Below are 24,530 nucleotides of genomic sequence, written 5' to 3'. Positions count from 1 at the left end.
ATGAAAACGCCTTGACATGACATTGTTTTGGCTTTAAAGAAGATGGTGTTCACCTACCAGACAAGGTCAAGTAAACCTCCTTGCTTGGCTATCGCTGCTTTTACCCTGTTAGCAAAGTCAACTGCAGACTCGTCCACCTGCACAAATATATCAAATGACAAAACACATAAAAATTAGTTCAGTACTTAAACACCTACCCCCAAAAAACAAAGAACACACAAACAATAATAACTTCATTTTCCACTGCAGCTTGTTATCTTGCACATTAAATAAAAGATGAAACAAGCACAAAATGATTTTTTTTTTTTCAATTACCCCCCCCCCCCCCCCCCCCCCCCCCCCCCCCCTCCCCAATTAAAACCCACCCCAATCATAACAAAACTGAAACAAACATGAAAATGAAGAAAAACAATTAATTAGACTCATTCTCCTCCATGCAAATAAAAGACAAATTCAGAATTAAATTAAATTCTACACTCAACATCCCCCTAAAGAACAATAACACATACAAGAAACTATAAAATGTACTTCACTGTGCCCTAAGAATTTGATATCATGTGAAATTTGCCCCTTACAAATCATACATTAAAGGTAAAGACCAGTTTTGGAAACGCCCCCTCTCAAAAATGAAATGGAATCTCTCATTACCAATCATGTGAAAGAATATGTGATGATACAAATTTTGTTGAGAAACAGCCTACTAATTGATATATTGGGTAAATTAGTATATCTATTTGGACCTGATAGATAGCATGCACGTAGTCCCATATACATCTTTCTGTGTAAAGTGCTTGTAACTTTACCAAGACTGGGCCAAATTTCTTATCATCTTGATGATTCCAGAACCTTGCAGTACACACCAATACTTATATGCTAGATGATCAACATTTTCTGATCGATTCCACGTTTCTTTCACAATGCACTTGCATGACCAGAACTGGTCTTTATCTTTAAGGGGAGGGGGTAAAAGCAGTAACCACCCCTCCTCAAGGGTAAGACAACCAACATATCTCACCCTTTTTAAGGTTCAAGAGGAAATTATCCAGTTTAAAACATGTAACAGACAAGGGCCCATATTCATGAAATTTTAATAATAAATAATAATAATTATAGGCATTTCTATAGCCTCGTCTATCTAGAAATTCTATTCCGAGGCGCATTAATTATCACCCCGGCTTTAACCTAGCTGCCATTACAGCGCTCCAGTATTTCAAGGAATTAATTTCTGCCAGGTACCCATTTATCTCACATGGGTCAAGTGTGGCAAATGAAGATTAATGCCTTGCCAAGGGACATTATAGCCGTGCGGGGATCGAACCATGACCTCTGAATTTCAAGTCAAGTGCTTAAATCACTCGACTACGACACTACTGTAGGTCTCCTCGTTCATTGACTAAAATCTTAGATGGTTATTTGACATCTATCTAAGAAAAGTTTCCTCAACATGGGCCAAGTTCATTATTAAATAGTTTGACAAATTTGTGCATAAACAATAAATGAAAAGCTAATCTGTCTATGATGCCCAACTTGTAATCATCATCATCAAGAATTGAGAATATAGGCCAAATTCACTAAATCATGGTTTCACAAAATTATTTCATACACTCTATAAAGAAAAGCTGATCACACAATTGAATTCTTGTGAAATTGAGGGGCACATGCACATTATAAATATTTACCCATATTTATGTACATCATTTTCTATTGTTAAATGTTATATTGTATTTTCTATCATTTGTATTTTCAATGTCAAAGAAGCCATTGGAAGCAAAATTTCTATGTAATGTTTGCAATTCATGCATGGACCAATAAAATAATCTTGAATCTTGAATCTTGAATATATATTCCACTTACTAATCTATCCATTGGCGGTAGGTACCAAACGTCAACAACCAGCGCCCAACTGGTCATCATCATCAGCAAGTAGCGCACCATGGAGTATCGAGAGCTGTTCCAGAAAGCATCGCCGAAGCGAGGATCATACTGCAATCAGAAAACAATGGACACACATTAATCTTTAAGCTGCCAATTTGTTTGAAAACAAACATTAACATGATTTCATGCAGGGGTGATAGTGAGCACTAAAAAAAAAAAATCCCCTCAACCACACCCCCCTTGAGTAAAAAAAATAGATGATTCGGGGGGAAAAAATGGCATCTAACAACACCCCCCCCCCCCTTTTGAGTAAGAAAATTGGGAAAATATAGGGGTAACATCGGGAAGAAAAAAAAATTGGAAAAAATTGGAGAAAAAAAATAATCAGGAAACCGATTTAAATTGGGTAATTATTAGGCTGATCATGAGAATTTTTTTTAAATCATGGTGCCTCTTTTTCATTGTTTATCTGGATAGAAATATTGTTCCATGATATTGAACTCCACAATGTATGAGCCAATGTTGAAATTTAAATAGAAAACAATGGATGGTTGATGATTGGTTTTACCCGACTGCTAAGAAAGCATGTATATGCTAGTAAGTAAGCAACCAGGGGATCGACGGCTTTGAGTCCTCTCCGAGGGACTTGGTAACGAGGACTGATGTCAAATCAAAGGGCACGAGTGCATTGAATTGGTTTTGAGCCCAGGACCTCTCGTTTAGGAGACCACTGCACTACCACTAAGCCATTGCGCCTTCTCCAATGCCCTTTTCTTTTCCAAATTAGAAGATTAAATACCAACATCCAAGTGTTTCAAATCACCAACAGCAGTAGCAAAGTTGAGAATATTGACTTCATATCAATCCACCTACCTTACAAAATTTGTAACATGATATCTGGAATTTTAATATTTAATTCATTAATGTTGTCCATTAATTTGAGAGACATGCAAATATATATCCAATCCTACACATTCCTCATTCCTACACATTTTAGAACAATTGATACAGGTTAAAATGATGTAAACACCTGCAAGTAAATCTGATGATTTACGTTTTTTATCACATACAACAATATATTATAAGCTTATTTTAATTAATTTGATAATGTGTAATAATTTGATCGTAGCACATTGTTATTCATATGTTCATGTATCAGTCTCTACAGTTTCTTTGACTTTGTGTACATTATTTATACCATTGTTATGTATCTGTTTGTATTTTTTTCATTTGTATTTGAAATCCAACCTCTAATTTTGGTTGCAATGAAGAAATAATTCTAATAATAGTAAATAAGTAAATAAGAATACCTCACAATGTATCTTATGTTCATCACTTGTATACTGTTTCTTAATGAGAATGCTGGCATTTCTTTAGACACATGAAACCACTTATTCAAACCAAACAGTGCAGTGGGGCCTCATTTTGCCAAACTCTTTCCACCTCCATAGACTTCATACTGAAAGTGTTTTTTTTGTTTGTTTCACAACATACAGGGGTGATAGTGAGCACTAAAAAAGAAGGGGGGGGGGGTTCCCCCCTCAACCACGCCCCCCTTGAGTAAAAAAAGAAAAGAGGATTCAGGGGGGAAAATGGCATCTAACAACATTTGAGTAAGAAACATTGAGAATAATTTTTTTTTTTAAATAGCAACAGTACCTTTATTGCAGCTGGGTATATCCTGCCTCCGATTTCAAAGCTGCCTTTCTTGAACATCATAACTGATGTGTTGTTGATACATGTTCCTGTTTTTTTTAAAGAGAAGGGGAGAAAGGGGGTGGGGGGGGGGGTCAGTATAAAGTAGCAGTGTGAAATGCATGAATAATAACAAGAGGAATATGTATGTCATTTCATCATACTTCCAATATTATTGTGTTTTTATTCAAGTTGATGTTTTGCATTTGTTAGTGGAAGCTACAAATTCAGGCCAAGTATTTCAATAATTGGGGAATGATTTAAGGGCAAACTGATACATCCACATCTCCTATAATAAAAAGGCAAGAACATGAACATCAAACCACCTTATTTTCATTCAAAAAATAATTTCAATATCAAATCGTTTGTCAATATATCTTTATTTCTCGAGATGTTTCAACTTGTTTATGCTGGAAGAAATGATTGAGTATTTTGATGCCCCCATTGCTTAAGATCAAGATATCCTGAACACACACACACACAGAACTTTAAAATACTATGTCCATTTTGCAGCCAACATCAAATTCTGTAGAACTTTGCAGGAATTATGAATATGTCATGTTTGTCCCATCTGTGAAATTTAAACATTAGCAGTGTCCTAGTATTCAAATTATGCAAGGAAATCTGTTTACCTTCTAGACTTCACTGTCGGACACCGGACACCATTGAGTGACTGACTGACATATTTTACTTTTTTTTGTAATAACATGTATAAAGTAAAATGAGCTGTAACAGGTACATGAGCATTTGTCTACATCAATAACCCACTAATTGTAAAATTTGCTAAAATTTAAATGATTGAATCTTTGTGCAGCACAAAACATATGACTATTCGATAAAAGAGTCTGGAAATCAGACTATTACCTAGGTGATAGCAATCACTTAAGTTGATTTGACAACTAATGGTCGTTATTTTCCCACTAAACGCTATTTTCAAGCCCTTTCATTTTAAGGGAAGTTCTAAATTAGTATTGTCTTTCAAATGCTGTTGGGAATTTGACCTTTTCATTTTTTTGGCCTGCAAATGGAACATCGTACCTTTAATACAAATAAAAATCACTCTGAATAGAGAGCTAAATCCTGAAGAGTTGTAAGGTGTTACATCAACTTTACCTTCTGGGAAAATCAGCATTGGCATTTTGGAAGCATCTTCTACATGTTCTTTTAACCTGTATGATATACGAAAAAACGCAACATGTTTACCAAATCAGGATACATTGAATTTTGTTTAAAATAATTTATTTGTCTGTTTTACAGAGGGTGGTCTGGTCTGTGATTTTGACATTGTTATCCTCTAAGGTCCTGCACACGTAAATGCATGAAATGTAACATAATACATGAATAATAAGAAAATGATACATCAACAATTTTAAACATTATCATAACTGAACATTACAAGAGAATAACGTGTTACCTGGCAGGAATTAATTCTTTGAAATGCTAGAGCGCCGTAATGGCAGCACAGCTAAAGCCGGGGTAATAATCTCGAAGTTTGGAAGCGTTTAGTGATAATCTAATAAGTGCTATATAAAAACTGAGTATTCTTATTATTATTGTTAACATCAGAATAGACACAAGGAAACAAAGTAGAGCAGAACATTTCAAGGAGCAACACACAGAGGGTACTCTCACTGGTACACATAGTTGGATAGCAAAAGGGAATGAACTGGGGTCTACCCACAATGCAAACTACAGTCAAACCTGTCCATAGCGACCTCCCAAGGGAAACACAAAAAGTGGCCTTTGTAGACAGGTTCCTTTAGTACATGATTCAATGAGAATCCATTTTCAAGGGAAACAACAAATGTGGCCTTTGTAGACAGGTGGTCACTCAAGCAGGTTGGACTGTACTTCAATATTCAAGTTGGGTTGTTACTAATTGTGATCTAGAATGCTCTTTCGGAAAATGAAGAAAAAATTGAGAAATTCTTAAAATAGATTTTTGATGACGTCACACTTCACCACTCTATAAATTATTAAAAGTAACAAATCTTTGAGATTATACTCACGTTTGGGTAACATTTTTCCTGTCCCTCATCTCTGATCTCTCAAACCAGATGTGATCCATCCCAGACCAGCTCATGGCTTGCTGGATGATGCCTAAGAACTTGGTATGCTTCTGACCAATCTGCAGGCAGAGGGTAGAATTCATTTGTTTAAATCGTTCGTTCGTTCGTTCGTGTCTCCTTAGGTCAAGATTAGTATCTTGATCATCGGAATAGTTGCTACAACGGGCCGTGTCAGACACGTTGCCCCGGGGTGCGAGATAGGACTCTTGTAGCATGCCCCCACTTAACACAATTATACAATAACAACTAACATTACATTTAATTAAAAGAATGAAGCGATTAGTATTACTCTCATGTTATGGGGAAAAAATATTATATATATATATATATATATATTATGACTTAATTGATGTGGTCGATCCAGGTAGATGGCACAAACACGACACTACTGGACAGAGATCCTAATAATTACAGAGCTTGGTCTTGTTGCTCTGTTCGCCAGCAGTTTGAGGATATGGAATCCCGCTGTACATAACTCACAAGAGTTCTAAGAATGAGTTTTAAATAATGGTATATTTATTCAAAATCTGTCTCACAGCCTAGGCTAAATCGTACATTTATTCAAACAAATAAAAACATAAATGCATATAACAACACAAGAACAGGGCGTACAGACGTACGGAGGTACGGACGGACAACCAGAAAACATAATGCCTCCGGCTACTTTCTAGCGGAGGCATAAAAAAGCACTTAACAAAGATTTGTACATTAAACTTGATTGCATTATGAAAATGGTATATTGAAGACCCTTACAAAAGCATAGCAGTTGTCACTTGATAATATGAGGACATCTATTGGTGAGGTGTGATTGGCCACGCAGATTCCTCCTCCCTTGGCTCGATTATCCCTGCAATAAATAGATTGAACGAGAGAGTCAATTCGGGTTATTGAATGAAATAAGGATAATACAGTGAAACCTGTCTATAAAGACCACCCAAGGGAGACAAGAAAAACATTCTTTATAGGAAGGTGGTCTTTATGTACAGGTTCTATCTATAGTACATGTTTCAATGAGAAACCACTGTAAAGGGAAACAAAAAAATGCGGTCTTTGTAGACAGGTGGTCACTAAAGCAGGTTTGACTGTAGTATATTCATAATGTGCAGAAATATATTGCATTGCAAGACCTCCTAGTATGTTTAAATCTATTATGAACAGTATACCTGTACATAAAAAAAAAGTGCTCATGTTTTTTTCCTTCTAAATTTAAAAGTATTTAATGGTTCCTATTTCCCCATTTCTAATTCTAAGTCATTCCAAAAGTTGAAGGCTGCAGATACAAATGCTTGATATTCTGATGTTATTTTTTTTTGATGTGATGGGGTGTGCAAGAGTAGAGAACATGTATTTTGGGAACTGCACAGGTTGTGGGTAAATCGTAAGAGCAGTCTGTATCGGTATTCTATCGTTCCAGAATATGGATCTACTGATCCCAGTTTGAATTTCAGCCACTGTACAAATGTTGATTGGCAAGACATTAATCTTTAATTGATTCTCTCTTACGAGAAAAAATACATCTAAACCTGTCTTCACATGTCTGCTTGTACATGTCCATGAGTATATGCAATTATAGCACTTTTTGATGACATGCGCATACTATTTTGTGATGTAACATCTTACAGGTATACTCGATTTCGACGAAAATGGTATCAAAATGTGCTTAAGACTCGAGGGAAAAAAGTCATGAAACGACAATTTAAAATTCCAAGCGGTTGCGTCGCAATCTCCAAAAAGGGAGGTCCCCCCTCTCCCCAGAACAGTAAGGGTTAAAGGCCTTACGGCAGCTTGGCTAAACCCAGTATATGAATACTTTGTAGGCACCTGTATCATCCCCTGGGATAGATATGCATACACTATAAATGTAGCTGTTATTATGATCATTATGATGATGACGATGATGATAATGATGATGATGATGGTAATGGTAATGATGATGATGATGATGGTAATGATGATGATGATGATGATGATGATGACATAACTGATGATGGTGATGATGTTGATGATGATGATGATGATGATAATTAGGATGATTATGATAATGAATTTGATGATGATGATGATGATGATGATGATGATGATGATGATGATGAATACTATCATTTGATACATCTGATAAAAATTATTATCAATAACAAATGCAAAATTTCTACGACAAATTTGCTCTCAGCCAATCAAATGCCACAATTTTAGTAGCTTTTAAACAGTTATTGTAACTTTTTTTTATATTGATAACAAGTTTTATGAAAAAGATACACCAGGGACCCGTTTCAAAAAGCCTTTTTTCAATGACAAATGACAAAAATCAGTGACAAATCTGCTGATAATCAATCAGAAGCAAGGATTTCAGTAGCTTTTAACAAAAATTGTAATTTGTCACTGATGACAAGTTTTGTGAAATGCCCCCCCCCCCCAGAACCTTACTTGTTATGATAGGTGATGAGAGCAGAGAAACTCCTACATGCTATCCTGTACACAGTCAAGCTGATGTACTTGTTCAGAACTTTCTTGATTCTGTGGAAGAAAGCAATATAGAACTTCAGTCAATTCAATCAAAGCTTACACATAAATATATATGTATATCGTCTGTGTGGAGCCAGAAGGGTGTTAGCTCTGTGTAAGATTATGAGAGTTAATGCCATTCTGGCTCCAAGCAGATGTTATAATACAGTTTGCAGGCTAAGTGAATGTAAGTTCAAATGGTTCAACAAAATATGCTCCAGTGACAATTGCTCTGCAGTCGACAGAGTTTCCAATGTCAATCCTAGAAGAAAAAAAATAAAAGTGTGAAAAACCAAAAAACCGGCCTAAAAACCCTCCATCCGGCAGGCGGAGGGCGATGTCTTGTCCAAATAAAGAAGAAAAAGAAAGAAAAAAAAAAAGAAAAAAAGAAACAGGTTAGTGTTACACTCTGTAACAATTGCTCTGCAGTCTACAGAGTTCCCAATATCAAACCTGGACCAAATAATAAGAATAACAAAATAACTCTAAACTTGAACTTAAAGAGAAGGTGAACAATAATTTGAGAGCGTTTCCATTGTTATTATGCAAGTGTGGAAGAACATCAGCGAGAAAATATTCCCTGAAAAGCATGGCTCTTCAAATGCCTTAATATTCTAAATTATAATATGACATGTAGCAGCTCAAAAGATGAGGACCACATTTTTGTGAAGTCCTGTATACATCTTTCTGTGTATAGTGCATGTTACAAGACTGGGCCAAATTTCATCATTTTGACGATTCCAGGACCTTGCAGTACACACCAATAATATGCTACAGGATCCAACTTTTTCTGATTGATTCCACACCGTTTCTTTCACAATGCAATCACAGGACCAGAATTTAACTTTATCTTTTAAAACCCAAGTGCAGCTCTAACCTTACATCTTTGATGAAATATCTCAAAAAATAGCTCAAAGCAATCTACCATATTGGGCAGCTGTAATTTACCATAAATCCAGATAGACCTTACATTGAGAGTGAATTTTTAAGACCATTTAGTTGTGGATTCTTACTATTGACCAATAGAGTTCCTAAAAGAAATATAGTTAAGTGTAATATTGTTAATTGTTTATAAATCATTGATTGGTCAAGCTCCTAATTACATCCAAGAATTACTTCAACTCAAAGTCCAGTCACACAGTTGTAGCCTGCGCAGTTCCACAGATAAATTATTGTTTCAGATTCCCCATGGCAAAACTAAAGTAACTCTTGGGGACCGTGCTTTTGCTACTGCTGCCCCCAAACAATAGAAATACGAAGCACTCAATCTCTCAATGTTTTCAAATCCAATTTAAAAACTTATTTGTTCAACTGAGAGATCTCTTTTTGTAGAATTTAGTAAAAAGGAGCTCTTAACCAGCGCAGCTGAATATATTTTGTATAAAAGCTGCGCTATATAAATTTATTATTATTATTATTATTATTATAATTCATCAGAGTTTAACAAATTGAACTGGCTTATTCCACTACGGACTGGCTTATTCTAATACAATTAACTTGATTATTCCACTGCAAACTGGCTTCTTTTGCGACAGACTGGCTTATTCCACTTACTTCCAATTTGGAAAGTACCCCAGGAAGGCTCCAGACACCACCAAGTATGTGATAGCTATGGACAGGACTGCCAATCTAAAGGAATTCAAACACAAATCAAGGTATTAGTGCAGTATGGTATGTAATCCTGTAGGATTTTTTTGCAAATTTTATTTGTTTTTGTTGCTGTTTTGGCTTCAAAAGGGTCCCAATCGGCCAAAAATGATGGGGTTGAAATTTTCAGACCCCTCCTTCACTTCCTGGGGGATCCATATTGGGCGCCAAAATGGCTTATATAAAGCGCAATAGGGAAATTTGGTGTCTTCAGGAAAATTTGAACCCCATCAATTTCTGATAGCTTGGACCCCAATGGATCAACAAAAAAAAAAAAAAAAAAAAAAAAAATTGGCACAAAAGTTCCATGGGAGCTGTTTCAGTGACATACCATACCACACTATATTGATAGTGACTATACAGAGTATTTATGAAGCATCTATCAGCAAAGGCGTGTGTTCAAGGTGATAGAAAAATATAGAGTACATATAAGAATGAAGTTTTAGTGTTAAATTCTCAACGATACTTACAACTGTACTGTCAAACAACAAATTTTACAAAATGCTTGAAGCTTCACACATTTTATGAGCGGTTGGGAATCATGAAAATTTCATACCTCAAAATAATTGAATCACAATTGCCCCCCAAAACATCAAAATATGAACTTTTGCAATACATATTAAAGTTTCTGATCAAGGAAATGGCTGTCATCTACGCTTCACAAAATTTATCACCTGTTACATGTATTAAGCGCTATATAAAAGTGGATTATCATTATTATCAAAATGCTGATTCTAATATGTACATGAGAGAAAGTGCACCATATTGGTGTTCTAGGGTACCTATCCTTTACAATAATTGTTCTAGGAGAATCATTTTTGTTGGGGGAGGGGTGCTTTTGGGTTCTTGTATTCACTTTCTACATGTGTCAGAGGGAGGAGAGGCTGAGCCCCCTCTCCCGAGCCCCCTCCCCAAACCTCCTCCCTGAGCCCCCTCCCCAAACCCCTCAATAATCACTACTGATCCTGCAGAGTCCTAGGGTTAGGAATTAAGGTGCTCTCTCTCTCTCTCTCTCTCTCGTTTACATAAGAATCTACACATTCTACAGGATAACCAGAGTGTTGGCTCAGTCAGTAGAGCGTCCGCCTCACAACCGGGAAGTCGTGGGTTCGAACCCCGGCTGCGTCATACCAAAAGACGTTAAAAAACTGGAGTTGTTGCTACCTCGTTCAACATTAAGAGATAGAGCAACGTCGATCTGGCGCTGCTCAGTGGCTGCCGGGCTCACGATCAATTAGGCAAAAAGAATTTCCATTTTGGGTTTAACTTAATAAAATTTGTAGTGGACTTTAAAAGATTATTATTATTATTGTTATTATTATTATTATTATAACTGAAGTTTTCTCCCATACACACCTGAGAGGGAGCAAGAAGCAGTAGCGGAAGACACAGCCAATAAACCAGAGCACTGTCAGACGTACACTGGATGAGGGAGAGACAGAATAACAAGCTCATTGTAAAGATTCAATCAAGTATTTACAATCACTGCAAGAACACAAGTCTATGACTGTTGAAAAGACAGGGGAAAAAAGAGCAACACAGGTTCATTAATATACAAATAGTACACAGCAGTGAAGGCGTTTAGTAAGAATTACCCACACAAAGTACCTTTGGAACAGTCTAACTGTTTTGGACTGTTCTGAAGGTACCGAGTGTGGGTAATTTTACTAATGCCCGAACAAATGATGAGTATTATTTGTTTTATAAGATTATGTTTTATTTGTTTTATAAAATGATGTTTTTTAACATGATTTTACTATTAAAAGACCAATCATTAGAATTGGATAATGACCGGTCATTATCCAATTCTAATGATTGGTCTAGGCAAAATAAAAGCCTGGTCGCGTGTATGGCACGCTTTCAACCAATCATTTGATGAGGATCCACGTCATCATCTTAAATTAATACAACTTACCGGTATTCAATTTGAAATTGTGTTTCACAACACTTTGCATATTAGTACATGCACATATTCAAGGTATGATTTTTGTTTGATTTCCGTCCGTTTAGAGTGGTTTGTGTAGTCTTCATGATAAATATAACATTACAGCTTAGCCTTGCTATTCAGGGGGTGTTTCATAAAGCTGTTCGTAAAGTTACGCATGACTTCACGAACGACTTGTATATGAAAAGCCAAATGGGATGCTTAATCATTATTAAATACATCAACTTAAGTTGAACTGTGCAGATGTAGATTAAAGATAAACTTGAGTTCTGGTTAAATAAAGAAAATCAATTCTCACAGAATCTAACGAAACTTACACTGAATGTTCAAGATTACAAATAAATGTCATGTGCCTAACAATTTTTGAAAGAAAATGTATACTGGCTGAGTAATGAGCATAGAAAGATAAGGAAATCAAGTAGTACTAGCCCCGACACCATTTGTGTTGTCCCATATACATCTTTCTGTGTAGTGTGCTTGTTACTTTACCACGACCGAGCCAAATTTGTTATGAATTTGATGACTCCAGAACCTTGCAGTACACACCAGTACTTACATGCTACATGATCAACTTTTTTCTGATGCATTCCACACCTTTTCTTTTACAATGCAATCGCGTTACCAGAACTCACCTTTATCTTTAACATTCTTATGATTACAAACATTTTTAATGCAAAGTATATTTTTGCCATAATTGAATTGAGGTTATTGAAAATATCAGAAAAAACTTTGGGCACTTCATATACAAGTCATTCATAAAGTCATGCGTAACTTTACGAACAGCTTTATGAAACACCCCCTGATATCACAAGACGAGTATACTACACATGTTAGACAGATTGCCAATGTATTGACGATCGACTGCTAGATACAGTTTACAGTGTACAGTATATATCCTTTGAATGATGCATATCGTCGGGGGGTGACAAAACCTTGTATCTCAATTTTTTGAGATTTTGATTGTTTTGCATAATTTTGTACCTAATGGCCTTCGACACCACCTGATAAATCCATGGAACGCCTCCTGTCTCGGTTTTTCACAAATTCCACACAAACACCCTTAAACTAAACCTCGTAATTTTAACCCCCTTTGAAGCTGCACTGACAAAACCTCGTAACATAAGATACGTAATTCCTTCTTCTTATGCCTTGAAATTTTTTCTAACAATACCTCCTATCTCAATACCAACTTCGACCAAATCCTCATAACTCATTCAGAGTTGAAAGTAAGAACTTGTATCTCAATTTGAATAAAAACTAAAAACTCGTATCTCAATGTAGATAAAAGCAAAAACCTCGATTGTAACTCACATTCAAATATAAAAACAATTATTTTACTGTATTTCAACAATGACATTAAAAATTGTATAAATATTCCAGTGTTAAAAAGATAGGAGAGTGTCACAGCACTAAATTTTTTGAGACAGGAAAGTTTTTTCGGTCTCATGATTTTTGAGATACAAGGTTTTGTCACCCCACCGACCATATGTACAATTGGCCAATGACCTTGACAATGACATTGCAAAATGACATTGACAACGATATTGACAGATGACCTTTGATATCCAAAATACTCTATCCATCCCTCACGCTCTCTCTCTCTCTTCAAATACCAGATTCACACACACACACACAGCATGATGCATGGCAGTGCCCACATTTGCACTGTAATTTATGTTTACCCTTAAAGGGACTTTGTAACATTGTTTAGATGAGAGAAAGTGGTGCTAAGGTAGTGACTTCAATGCTAGATGTACAATTAAAGATAATCTGAAAATTTGAGTGAAAACGGATCATTATTCATGGTACAAATTGGGAAAAACTAATCTGATCGATTCCTTAATTCTCCCAACTATATTATTCTACTTCAATTCTGCTACTTGTCAAAGCCTGTTCAGCATCAAGACAAGGACAATTTAATTACATTTTAGGTGAATGTAAATTGTCACAAAGCAATAAAATGGCTCTACATGTACATTCCATTCCAGACAGTTAAGTGTTGACAGATTTTTATAGCCTGTTTTATGTATTTTTCTCATGGAAAAACGGTTGGGAAAATTCAAAAATGGTTGGGAGAATTTACTGTTAATCACTGTTAGAGGGTGTTGCACAATGACGCCTTCAAAGAAAACCATAGATATCTTTGTGGTTTGAGAATTTGTTCAGGATTTGTTGCATGTCAGAGGGTTAGTATAGTAGAAGGAATATAGTAAGTAGCATTTTATACAAAAATTAAGCAATTTTTTTCATCAACCTTCAACAATGTTACCGAGTCACTTTAATACAACTGTACATACTGTATGTAGGTGTCCCTGCCTCATTCCAGGAGCTTCATGCATTATTTATACAAGAGGACCTGGATTTATCATAAGCACTAGCTGACATTGGGCATATCATGCAAACACGCTCAATGCAAATATAGATCACAAGGGCAACGCAAGACATGCTCTCTTATTTACAATCAAACATGGAATAGTTAACCTAGATGTGTTGCCCACACATATGGCATTTGTAATGAAATAAACCAGTTCACGTACTGTTGCAGCCTGAGCATGCATGAGCAGTTAAAGGTTATTGCAGACCAAAGTGTGAAATACACGGAGACAAAATACTGGATACGTGCTCATGAAAGTTATGCAATCATTACTCATTAATGCACAAGCAGTGCACTCCAAGATACACATTCTTTGAAAAGGGGAAACAAAGGCTACAATGTATTATGTAGCACCTCCATCACTGTAGAAGTAATTATTTCAAAATGTACAAAGTGGGACCTCTTCATGTTTTGAAGATCTGTGGATATTCAGGGTCATTTGGGACATGTGCTAACCGTGAACTGGGGGGTGTTTCACAAAGATCCTAAGTTGAACTTATCTCTAAGTTGGACTTACAAATTATGGAAAGCCGTTCGCATATTTGAAAATATTTTGTAGAAGTTATTTGAAAATATTTTGTAGAAGTTATTTTTAAAAGGCATAAAATGTTAATTCAAATCATTCATATTTTCTATTATCAAGGAAATTTCATGTTCTTGATGTGTAATTTATGAAAAGTCTAAAATACTTGAATTTTGTATTTGAATATATTTTATTTTAAGGCTACAAATGGCTCTCCATAATATTTAAGTCCAACTTAGAGTTAAGTTCAACTTAGGATCTTTGTGAAACACCCTCCTGGTCTATTTATGTGGGCCAGATAAAATTAAGCCTCTTTGTATGAGACTCTGGACTTTTTATTCAGCATGTTTTTATTTACAATAAAGCAGAATTGAATTGAATTGAATTGAATTTCATGCATGACTTTGTATAAAAACACCTTTAAATGAAAGCACAACTTACACCTGCACAGTGTGGGAGGAAGGTCAAACAGATGCATTATGCAGTGTGTGCTTAATAGGTTTATTATTAAGAGAAACAAAGACAAATGATTCATTTGATATACAGGATAATTGCATATATTGATATATATTGCATTTGATACATTTGGTACAAATAAGATAGTTTCATGTTTCAGTCTGTGTACTATTGTATTTGAAGTTATTAACGATTTACTTAGGATCCTTACCATTTGCTTCTTTGTTAAATGTTTTTACAGAGCAATGAAGAGCCACGGAAGATAGGAGGCACGATAGCTCAGTCGGTAGAGCAGTGGTCTCGTAATCTGGCGACCCGGGTTCGAAACCAAGTCGATGCGCTAGTGCCCTTTGGTAACTGAAGGCATTAATCCTCATTACCAGGTCCCTCGGAGAGGACCTAAAGCCGTCGGCCGTCTGGTTGCTTACTTACATGTACAAGCATTTGTGCTTTCTTGGCTGTCAATTAAAATAACCACCACCATCATTCATATGTCATAGGCTACAGAAAATAAAGCAACTTCCTGTAACAACCAACAGATCTTTGAATTCTTTGAACAATAATACACTATTATTATTATTATTATTATTCAATAGAAACCAAGAGAGCAATCAATGCCCTAGAACTCAAAGTTTTTCTTACCTTAAATACTGGTATCTCATACTTGTTCTGGTCAAGAGGTTCCAGGAACCCAATTCTAGAAAATTCATGGAAGAAAGAGAAAAAATAAAATACTGCGCTACTCCTATTTGTGCACACAAGTTCCTGTAAAACTGCTCAGGGAAAGCAAGAAATTTGGCATTAGGCTACAGGGCTGAAACTGAGACTGAAACTCTTTTCCCACTATGGTTGACCTTCTTAACTGGCAACAGACTGTTTAAGCCAACATTTGGTACACGTGCCATCTCTATGAAACATATGCAGGTACTTAAATCTGAGACAGTATTCAATTCAAAACTTATTTCTTACTCAATGCTAAGTTGCTAACTATCGAATTGAATACCGGTCCTGGTGTCGACCCCCTCCCCCATTTAATTCTAGATTCTCTATAAATAAAACAAAAGTCAGTGTTTTCTGTAATAAAAATTTTGTACATGTTTGTAGGTGATTTTCATTTTGACGATTCCCTTTGATGCAGGACTCAATAAGCAGTAATGTTTCGTAGAATCGATAAGTATCTAAAATAAGGTTTTAATAGAGGTAATTGCTAGAATTTTTTTTGTTATAATACATGTAACACCTACCCTCAGCAGAGAATCTTTTTGTAACTTCATCATCACAGATTGCCTACAAACATGAAAGAAAAAAAAGCAAGACTTTAATGAGGATGTACATGTAAATAATAATAATAATAATCTTTTAAAGTCCACTCCAAATTTTATTAAGTTAAACCGAAAATGGAAATTCTTTTTGCCCAATTGATCGTGAGCCTGGCAGCCACTGAGCAGCGCCATATCGACGTTGCTCTATCCCTTATTGTTGAACGCCAAACAAGGTAGCAGCAACTCCTGTCTTTTAACGTCTTTTGGTATGACGCGGCCGGGGTTCGAACCCACGACCTCCCGGTTGTGAGGCGGACGCTCTACTGACTGAGCCAACACACCGGTATGATGCATATCAGATGATTTTAAAACACCATGCAGGTTTAATGTTCATGAATAAACTCATATCTGTATTTGTCAAAAGCTGTAGGATGCAGAATATATTACAAATTTATAAAAACACAAACCTTGCGTGTACCGACTGTCATTTAGACAAATCAACAAAATTCTATTCCTGCACATTTACTCTTTTATGGCCTTTCTATGGATATTATCATGCAAAATAGAGCATAGGTAAACTAAAACAGAAACAAAATTACTTGTTATCTATTACACAAATCACAACAAGTATGATAAAAAACACACAGGAAAAAAAATCCAGTTGCAAAATAAGATACAAGCTGTGCATGTCATAGGTAACAGACCTACAATGTAATTTCCATAATGACTTACATGTAGAAAATTGCATCAACCGACTATGCAATATGTTTCTTACAAGCTCACTTTCATTTTGAAGATCCTCACAATTTTCACATTCCTTTAAATGCAATCATCCCAGCCAAGAAGCACGAAACAGGAAATTAATGTATGAAACAATCATTTTTCAATTCTCTTCTACACATGTTGTTCCACTCATTCCTTAACTTGCAAACTAATTAGGTCCCTTGCGTAGCCCCATACAATATGTATACAGGCAATGGGTATTGTATGCAGAAGATCTATAAACAAGACTTCAAGAGCCAAAGAATTGGCATGAAAAATGTATGTTTCTTAAATACTATTCACCTCCAGAGTTTGAGATCTTACAGGAGAGTTAGAACAATCTACACAGGATATGTAATATGCTGAAGCTATGAATGCTCAGAAGAGTAGAAGAAAAGTGGAAAATCTTGGCGCTTGGCAATTGTCAGAGGAACAATTGTTGTACAACCATGTTCAGGCTAATCACTGAAATACATGTACATGTATTTTCTGGCTCTGTAAATTGGGTACAGAGCCAAAATGGAATTTAATTCAAAATGAATACAGTGCTGCTTTTTTTCTTCCTTATACTGCTCATAGTGCTTCCAAGACGAATCAACTTCATAAAAAGATACGGGAAGACAGAAAAATTAGAGAAACAAGTTTGTGCAAGTTTGACAGAAATTGGACATATATAAGGCCTAAAAAAAGAAGATGTTGTATTGCCCTTTGCGACTGACCCCAAAATCTTGAAATCTACGGTCGGGTTTTAAAAAAATGTATTAAAGCATTCAAAACTGAAAAATATCACCCCAAAGAGGGAGTACAAAATTATAAAAAAAGTATAACAAAACAAAAAAAGATTTCTGACCAACCATGTTTTGGCACCTAAAGGGCAATACAACATCTTTTTTTTTAGGCCTAACAAATGATGTAGCAATCAGTCAGATCACTACACATATAAAATCAATCTAAATCTCCAATTAGCAAATTGGTCGTTGGCTGATCCGTTTGTTGTACAGTGAAATTTCATGAATTTCAATTTCTCTTGTAGTAGGTGTACAATTTTAAAAGAAAGTATTAAGTGATAGGCAAGATAAAGAAAAAAGTTATTGCTAAAATGTAAACCTTCACGCCCTTGCCAAAATTAAGTGTTGCGTCAGTTGTGACTCAATAATTCTGCAGCAGGAAACTATCTACATCCTAAGACCACTGGTAAAATTTGTGAATATTTCATGCCCGTGAAAATGTACGCTTTTAAAGTAAGTGAGCGTACCTCAACACCTTTCTTGCAGAAATAGCAGACATCTGAAAGCTCAAATTCTCTCCTGAATGTATCAAAGGACCTGTTGTAACGCAGTCCCTGAGCCTCAGCCTTGATTCCATCAGCCAGGTGCCTGGGAGAGTCCTTGTGAATTAAACTGGTCCCTGGGAAAAGGTCAAAGATCAGAGAGGTGAACAATATTAATCAGTGAAGATGAGTGGCCCTGTGGGGGAGGGGGAGGGGAGGGGGGGGGGGTGAGCAGAGCATATCAGTGAGCACTTCAGCTCTGGAAGGTTCTAAAAGAGTTCTTTGGGGGGAGGGGGGGGGAACAGCTCTGGTAAAAGGTACTGTACATTTGCACAGCTACAAATCCGAAAAGAGTCGTTATAAACATAAAAGCAGTTACACTGCAACCTACATGTATACAAGTTTAATAAATTATTAGTTTAATTATAGAATGATTTAATGATTTTATCTTCATATGCATGTCTTTTATCATTTTCAATACATACTCAGACCTGCCAACCTCTGGAGTTCAAAAACTGTATTCTTCAATCCCAAGAGTTGTATTTTACTGACAAAAGTTGTATTCTCAAAAATAAACACGGACTGTTACCGGTACATGGATCAATGCCTCTTACACTTCCTACATACAGGAAGAATTTTTTATCGATCATTGGTTGAATATGCATGATTTCGTCACAACTGGTGTGTTCGATGAACCAATGAACATTACCAAATTGCCGATATGAGATGCTTGTAGGATACTTACAGGACAGAATGGGCATTTTGCTATTGAAAATGGCACACACACAAACAATAAATACAACTCTTTTTTTTTTTAATTAAATTTTTTTAAACAAATTTTTTGTTTGTTTTTTTGATGTTGTTGGAAAATCATATTTGCTTCTAAAAATCGTACGAAATATGACTAAATCGTACTGGTTGGCAGGTCTGCATACTACACAGAATATGTACATGTACAGGCTCATTCTAAATTGACATCTGTATTAAATTGTTTACCTATATGTATTAAACCTGAGTCAAAACGTTTAACCGACGGATAAACGACCGCATTCATCAAAACCGTTAAGCATTTCTTGCTCCGTTTAAACCGTTATTTTCGTGCAGTTTGTTACATGTGTATTTTTTTTGTTGTTGAGACTTTATTGCTGATACAAAACTCCTAAATTAATAATTATTGACGAGACTTTGTTGCCCGTATGGAGATCTAAAAGCAATAATTATTGGCAAGACTTTGTTGCCGAAACGGAGAATGGAAAACAATATATTGGTGAGACTTCATTGTCAATACGGAACTCCTAAATTAATAACTATTGCCGGGACTTCATTGCCGATAGATACAGAGATCTGAAAACATTATATTATGTCTTCATCGAAATGACTGAATACTTGAGAATTTACACACATGTAAAAATATGTGTATTTTCAAAACGGTTAAACGAAACCGCCCGTATACATTTAACGGTTAAACGTTTACAAAAACCGTAATGACTCATGCTTACTCTGTATTTAAATGAACACAGCGACCTTCACAATAATACAGGTCAAAAGTTACATGGAAGATGTCCTTTAAATCCCTTTATCAATCAGTTGGGCAAACACTTATATCATCTACACTTCAATTACATGTACAGTAGTAGGGTTAAAGTCAACTTTATCTATTTTGTTGATACAGTTGATGATACACGTACAAAGTAGCCTACAATGCAGTACAAGGTTCATTGACATTTACATGTACATGTATTTGGACACATATTCACTAAAAAATCTAGTTGCATGGCTTTTCTCACATACCAGTACAGGTAGCATAAATCTACTATTTTTAAAAACAGCGCCAAGATGGAATAAAATGGCAGAAAGGCTTGAAATGGGATTCTTCATGATGTCTGTAATGTCCATGATCATGTACAATGTAAAGCTCTGTGGTACCAAGGTTCAAAATACACAAAATTGTTCACCAAACGTCTCAATAAAATCATTTAAAAGGAAATACTATACATGCATGTACATGTAAATGCCCACTGTGAACAGGTGGTCCATTTGAGAGGATTTCAGTCCCCCGCCCCTACCCCATCCCCTCTCCATATTCATGTAGTCCGTCAAAAAGTGTAAAATTGTAAATGAAATATTCTCATTAGGCCTGAGTCAGTACAGTCAGTCACACTGAATCCTGACCGTTGGGTCCCGGTTTCGTTTTTTGGAAACCAAACACTCCGATAAAAATAATGAAATATTATATGTAAGAAATTGCAGTATTGCACACCACTAAAATTTATCAACCTTAAAACTTAAAGGGCAAGTCCACTCCAAAAATAACTTACATGCGATAGAAGCAGAAAAATATATATCTTTAAAATAAGAGAAAATATTTATTTTTCTTTAAAAAATTTTGATCGGTATGTTGTAAAGAAGAATTTTTTAGAAAGCTGTTTTATTAATTTAACATTAATGTTTTTTAAACCTGATTTATTCATCCTGCATGAATCAAAATGGCGGCTCCAATGTTGTCTTTCTATTTTTGCCCCTGTTTTTTCACTTTTAATTGCATTTAACATCGCCAATCATGGTAGAAAATAATGTCAAATGGGAGAATATACCGATCTGAGCCGAGGTATGCATACTCACGTACAATGTATGTTGATTTATTTGATTGATAAAAAAGGTCACTTTTGAGGGGCATACTGATTTACAGAGGCAAGTGACAGATCCTGCTAGCTGATTTTGGGACACCGGTTCCCGTTCAGTGCAAGGCCGTCGGGACCCGGTTTATAAAAGTCCCGACATGACTCCGGCCTTATTCCCACATGGCTGCACTTTTCATTTCATTTACATGTTAAGGTACATGTATATGTAGAATTAAACAAGTAAACAGAACAAAAGACATGCAAAGATTGAGTGAATGTACAAATACTATAAAGAAAAATGAAAATATGACTAATTATTGATTGAATTGGTTTATTGTCCCTTTAAAACACTGACCATGCAGTTAAAGGGCTGAAACTCTTCAATTTTAAAAGTAAAATAAACCCAAAATCATGATAAACATGAAGAAGAACCAATTATCCATCATGATTGTTGAAATAAACATTTTCACTTGTTTACATGTATGTGTCAGTATACATGTACAGTACATGTACATGTACATGTATATGTTGCATATTTTTGCATTTATGTGTGCCTCTTAATACTAAACACCATCGGCCTACATGTACACTGTATATGACTACTACCTGTACATGTAGTACTGGATATGATCAGGGTGCCAATGGACATGACATTGTGACTGACTTTGAAGGACATCACAATGTGACTGACTTTGAAGGATGTGACTGACTACATTCAAACTTGGGGGTGTTTCACAAAGATCCGAAGTTGAACTTATCTCTAAGTTGGACTTAAAAATTATGGAAAGCCGTTAGCGTCTATGAAATTATTTTGTAAAAGTTTTTTGTACAGGCATAAAATGTTGATTCAAATCATTCTTATTAATGTATTATCAAGGAGATTTCATGTTCTTGATGTGGAATTTATCCAACGTCTAAAATACTTGAATTTTCGCTTTCGAATATATTTTATTTTAAAGCTACAAATGCCTCTCCATAATAATCAAGTCTAACTTAGAGATAAGTTCGACTGGGGATCTTTGTGAAACACCCCCCTGGTTCATGATGTGAGTGACAGTTCACAAATTCTTCCCTGGTATTTAACGCAACGTCTGACACTCATTGGCACTGGACGCACAAATTGTGTGAACACATGTCATTCACAGAGAGAGAGAGGGGAGAAAAGAAAGATAGAAAAAAAGAGAGAGAGAGAGAGAGAGAGAGAGCAAAAGAGAGAGAGAGGGAGAAAGAGAGAGAAAGAGAGAGCGAGAAAGAGAGAGAGAGAGAAAAGAGAGAAAAGAGAGAAGAGAGAGAAGAGAGAGAGAGAGAGCAAGAGAGAGAAAGAGAGAGAGAGAGAGAGAGAGAGAGAGAAAAAGAGAGAAGACAGAGAGGAAAGAGATAGCAAGGTCACAACATACATGTATATAAAATATTGACAAAATATTGACTTAATATTTCAGCATATTTTAAAACCATTGTGTCTACACGTACATACATGTACATGTAAGCAGCAAACTCAGTATCCATTGATAATGGCAAGTTTAAAGCTGTATGGCAAGTTAAAGCTGTACATCAGCATAAATATTCACTGTCAAACGGCCTTGTTGCCTTTTGGGTTTTATAATTTAGGCCTACTGTATGACAGTTACATCACTTGTAATGTATACACCTCCTTCATCGTTACACAGGGCTTTCACTGAACTTCATTCTTGGTTGCCAGCCGGGCTCCAGTTTTTTAGGTTGCCAAATGGCAGTTTAGGTGGTCACAGTGAACAGTTGAAAAGATACAGAAATAATTATTTCGGGGGCTCCATATCCAATTTTTTGAAATTTTTCGGGGGCTCCTTTTTCTATTTCGGGGGCTACTCTTTCCAAGGGCTAATTTTTTCCTTACGTCATAAAAGGATACAATTTATTAAGTTTATACAGTAGGCTTACTGGCTTATATATCTTTGATGAAGGTTTCACGCTACGTGCTTCTTATTTAATACCAGTTAATTACCCATTCAAAAAAAAAGAATTTATCTAGTTACATGTAAATAAATAAGTTTCAACGCATTGAATAGATGAGTCATACTATGGACTGTGTTTAAACTACCATCTGATTTTCTTGTGAAAAATTCACTTTGAAAACTAATTAACAAAATTAAGTATACAGGTGTACATGAATAGATTAATCACAATCTAAGTTTTGATTTCATACCTCCATTCACGGAACTATAATGAAATTTAGGTATTTACTCTAGATTTCTGATTTGGATATTAATAATTTGTATATAGGCGCCTTGAGCATCCTCTGGGATGGATATGAGCGCAATTTAACCCTTTGCTTGTAACGGGAACCTGGGGAGGTGTTTCACAAAGATCCTAAGTAGAACTTAACTCTAAGTTGGACTTAAAAATTATGGACAGCCATTGGAGTCTTAAAATGAAATATATTCAAAAGCAGAAATTCAAGTATTTTAGACTTTTTATAAATTCCACATCCAGAACATGAAATCTCCTTGATGTTAATAGAAAATATGAATGATTTGAATCAACATTTTATGTCTTTTAAAATAACTTTTACAAAATGTTTTCAAAGATGCTAATGGCTTTCCATAATTTTTAAGTCTAACTTAGAGATAAGTTCAACTTAGGATTTTTGTGAAACACCCCCCTGGTGGTCCCTGTGTTAAGCTTATTGGACCTATACAATTCAGTAGTTAACAGGATGAATGTAGTTTGATTGTAAAGCTGTAGATCTACATGTACATGTACAGTGCTTCTCATGTTAAATGGGTACCCAGAAGGATGCGACCGTCATTGTTGGTCACACAGTTTTTGAGCGTCATGTAACGCCTGGCTGGAATGCTCCCCAGAGAGTGGAGATTGTGCACACAGTGTGTGCGGACAAGCACTAAATTCAATGACCGGGATAATAGTATACTTGTAAATCGCTTAGAGACATTGTAAAAGCGCTATACAAAAGTGGAATATTATTATTATATATGATGTAGAATCCATTTGGTCTTACCGTTTTTTGTAAGGCGTGTCTGAGGGGTTTCTTCAGGGAGATCAACTTCTTTCACTTCATCTGGAGGCTCCGAGTGCTTGATGGCCACTTCCAATTTTTGCTTTCCAAACTGCATATAAACCAGAAAAGCATGTTTCAAAGTACAGGTTTACAAGTTACAATTTCCTTCTTCAGCATCATGTTCATGTACTTTTTATTGCAACATAATGTTGGTGTTGTTGGATATCTTCATTTTAACACTTCAAAATTAACATTACCGATAGTCCAATGACCTTACAGTCTTGAGATGAACTTTCCTTCAGTTTATATTCCATTACTTCTATGGTAAAGAAGCCAATATAATTGATAAATGAAATTGTCTTCTTTTCTTGGAGGAGGGGGGAGGGGTGGGCAGAGTTTGATGGAGTTCATTGAAAATTTTATGGAAATATTTCAAAAACTATAAGTAACTTCCAGCTACATGTCACCAACTGATAGGGAGACAAGCTAATTAATCTATACATGTACGCAACAATACATAACAAAATGATTAAT

At 35.7% G+C, this 24,530-nt stretch overlaps 1 protein-coding gene across 1 annotated transcript in view; it reads right to left on the bottom strand.

Moving 5' to 3' along the window:
* LOC585343 (glycerol-3-phosphate acyltransferase 4) overlaps positions 1-24,530 on the bottom strand; it is a 39,882-nt gene that overhangs the window by 2,183 nt on the left and 13,169 nt on the right. Inside the window, exons 2-14 of the mRNA XM_030985427.1 lie at positions 23,997-24,105; positions 18,366-18,517; positions 16,331-16,373; positions 15,729-15,783; positions 11,145-11,210; positions 9,696-9,770; positions 8,064-8,153; positions 6,393-6,486; positions 5,580-5,698; positions 4,684-4,739; positions 3,535-3,620; positions 1,855-1,983; positions 58-137 (exon numbers count right to left, since the gene is read on the bottom strand). Coding sequence (XP_030841287.1) covers positions 58-137; positions 1,855-1,983; positions 3,535-3,620; positions 4,684-4,739; positions 5,580-5,698; positions 6,393-6,486; positions 8,064-8,153; positions 9,696-9,770; positions 11,145-11,210; positions 15,729-15,783; positions 16,331-16,373; positions 18,366-18,517; positions 23,997-24,105 — 1,154 coding nt within the window. The remainder of the gene's footprint in view (positions 1-57; positions 138-1,854; positions 1,984-3,534; positions 3,621-4,683; positions 4,740-5,579; positions 5,699-6,392; positions 6,487-8,063; positions 8,154-9,695; positions 9,771-11,144; positions 11,211-15,728; positions 15,784-16,330; positions 16,374-18,365; positions 18,518-23,996; positions 24,106-24,530) is intronic.

Source organism: Strongylocentrotus purpuratus, unplaced genomic scaffold, assembly GCF_000002235.5.
Source record: "Strongylocentrotus purpuratus isolate Spur 01 unplaced genomic scaffold, Spur_5.0 spur5_scaffold_15, whole genome shotgun sequence".
NCBI lineage: Eukaryota > Metazoa > Echinodermata > Echinoidea > Camarodonta > Strongylocentrotidae > Strongylocentrotus > Strongylocentrotus purpuratus.
Note: the sequence above shows the minus strand (reverse complement) of the source record. Positions and strands in the feature narration are given on the sequence as shown.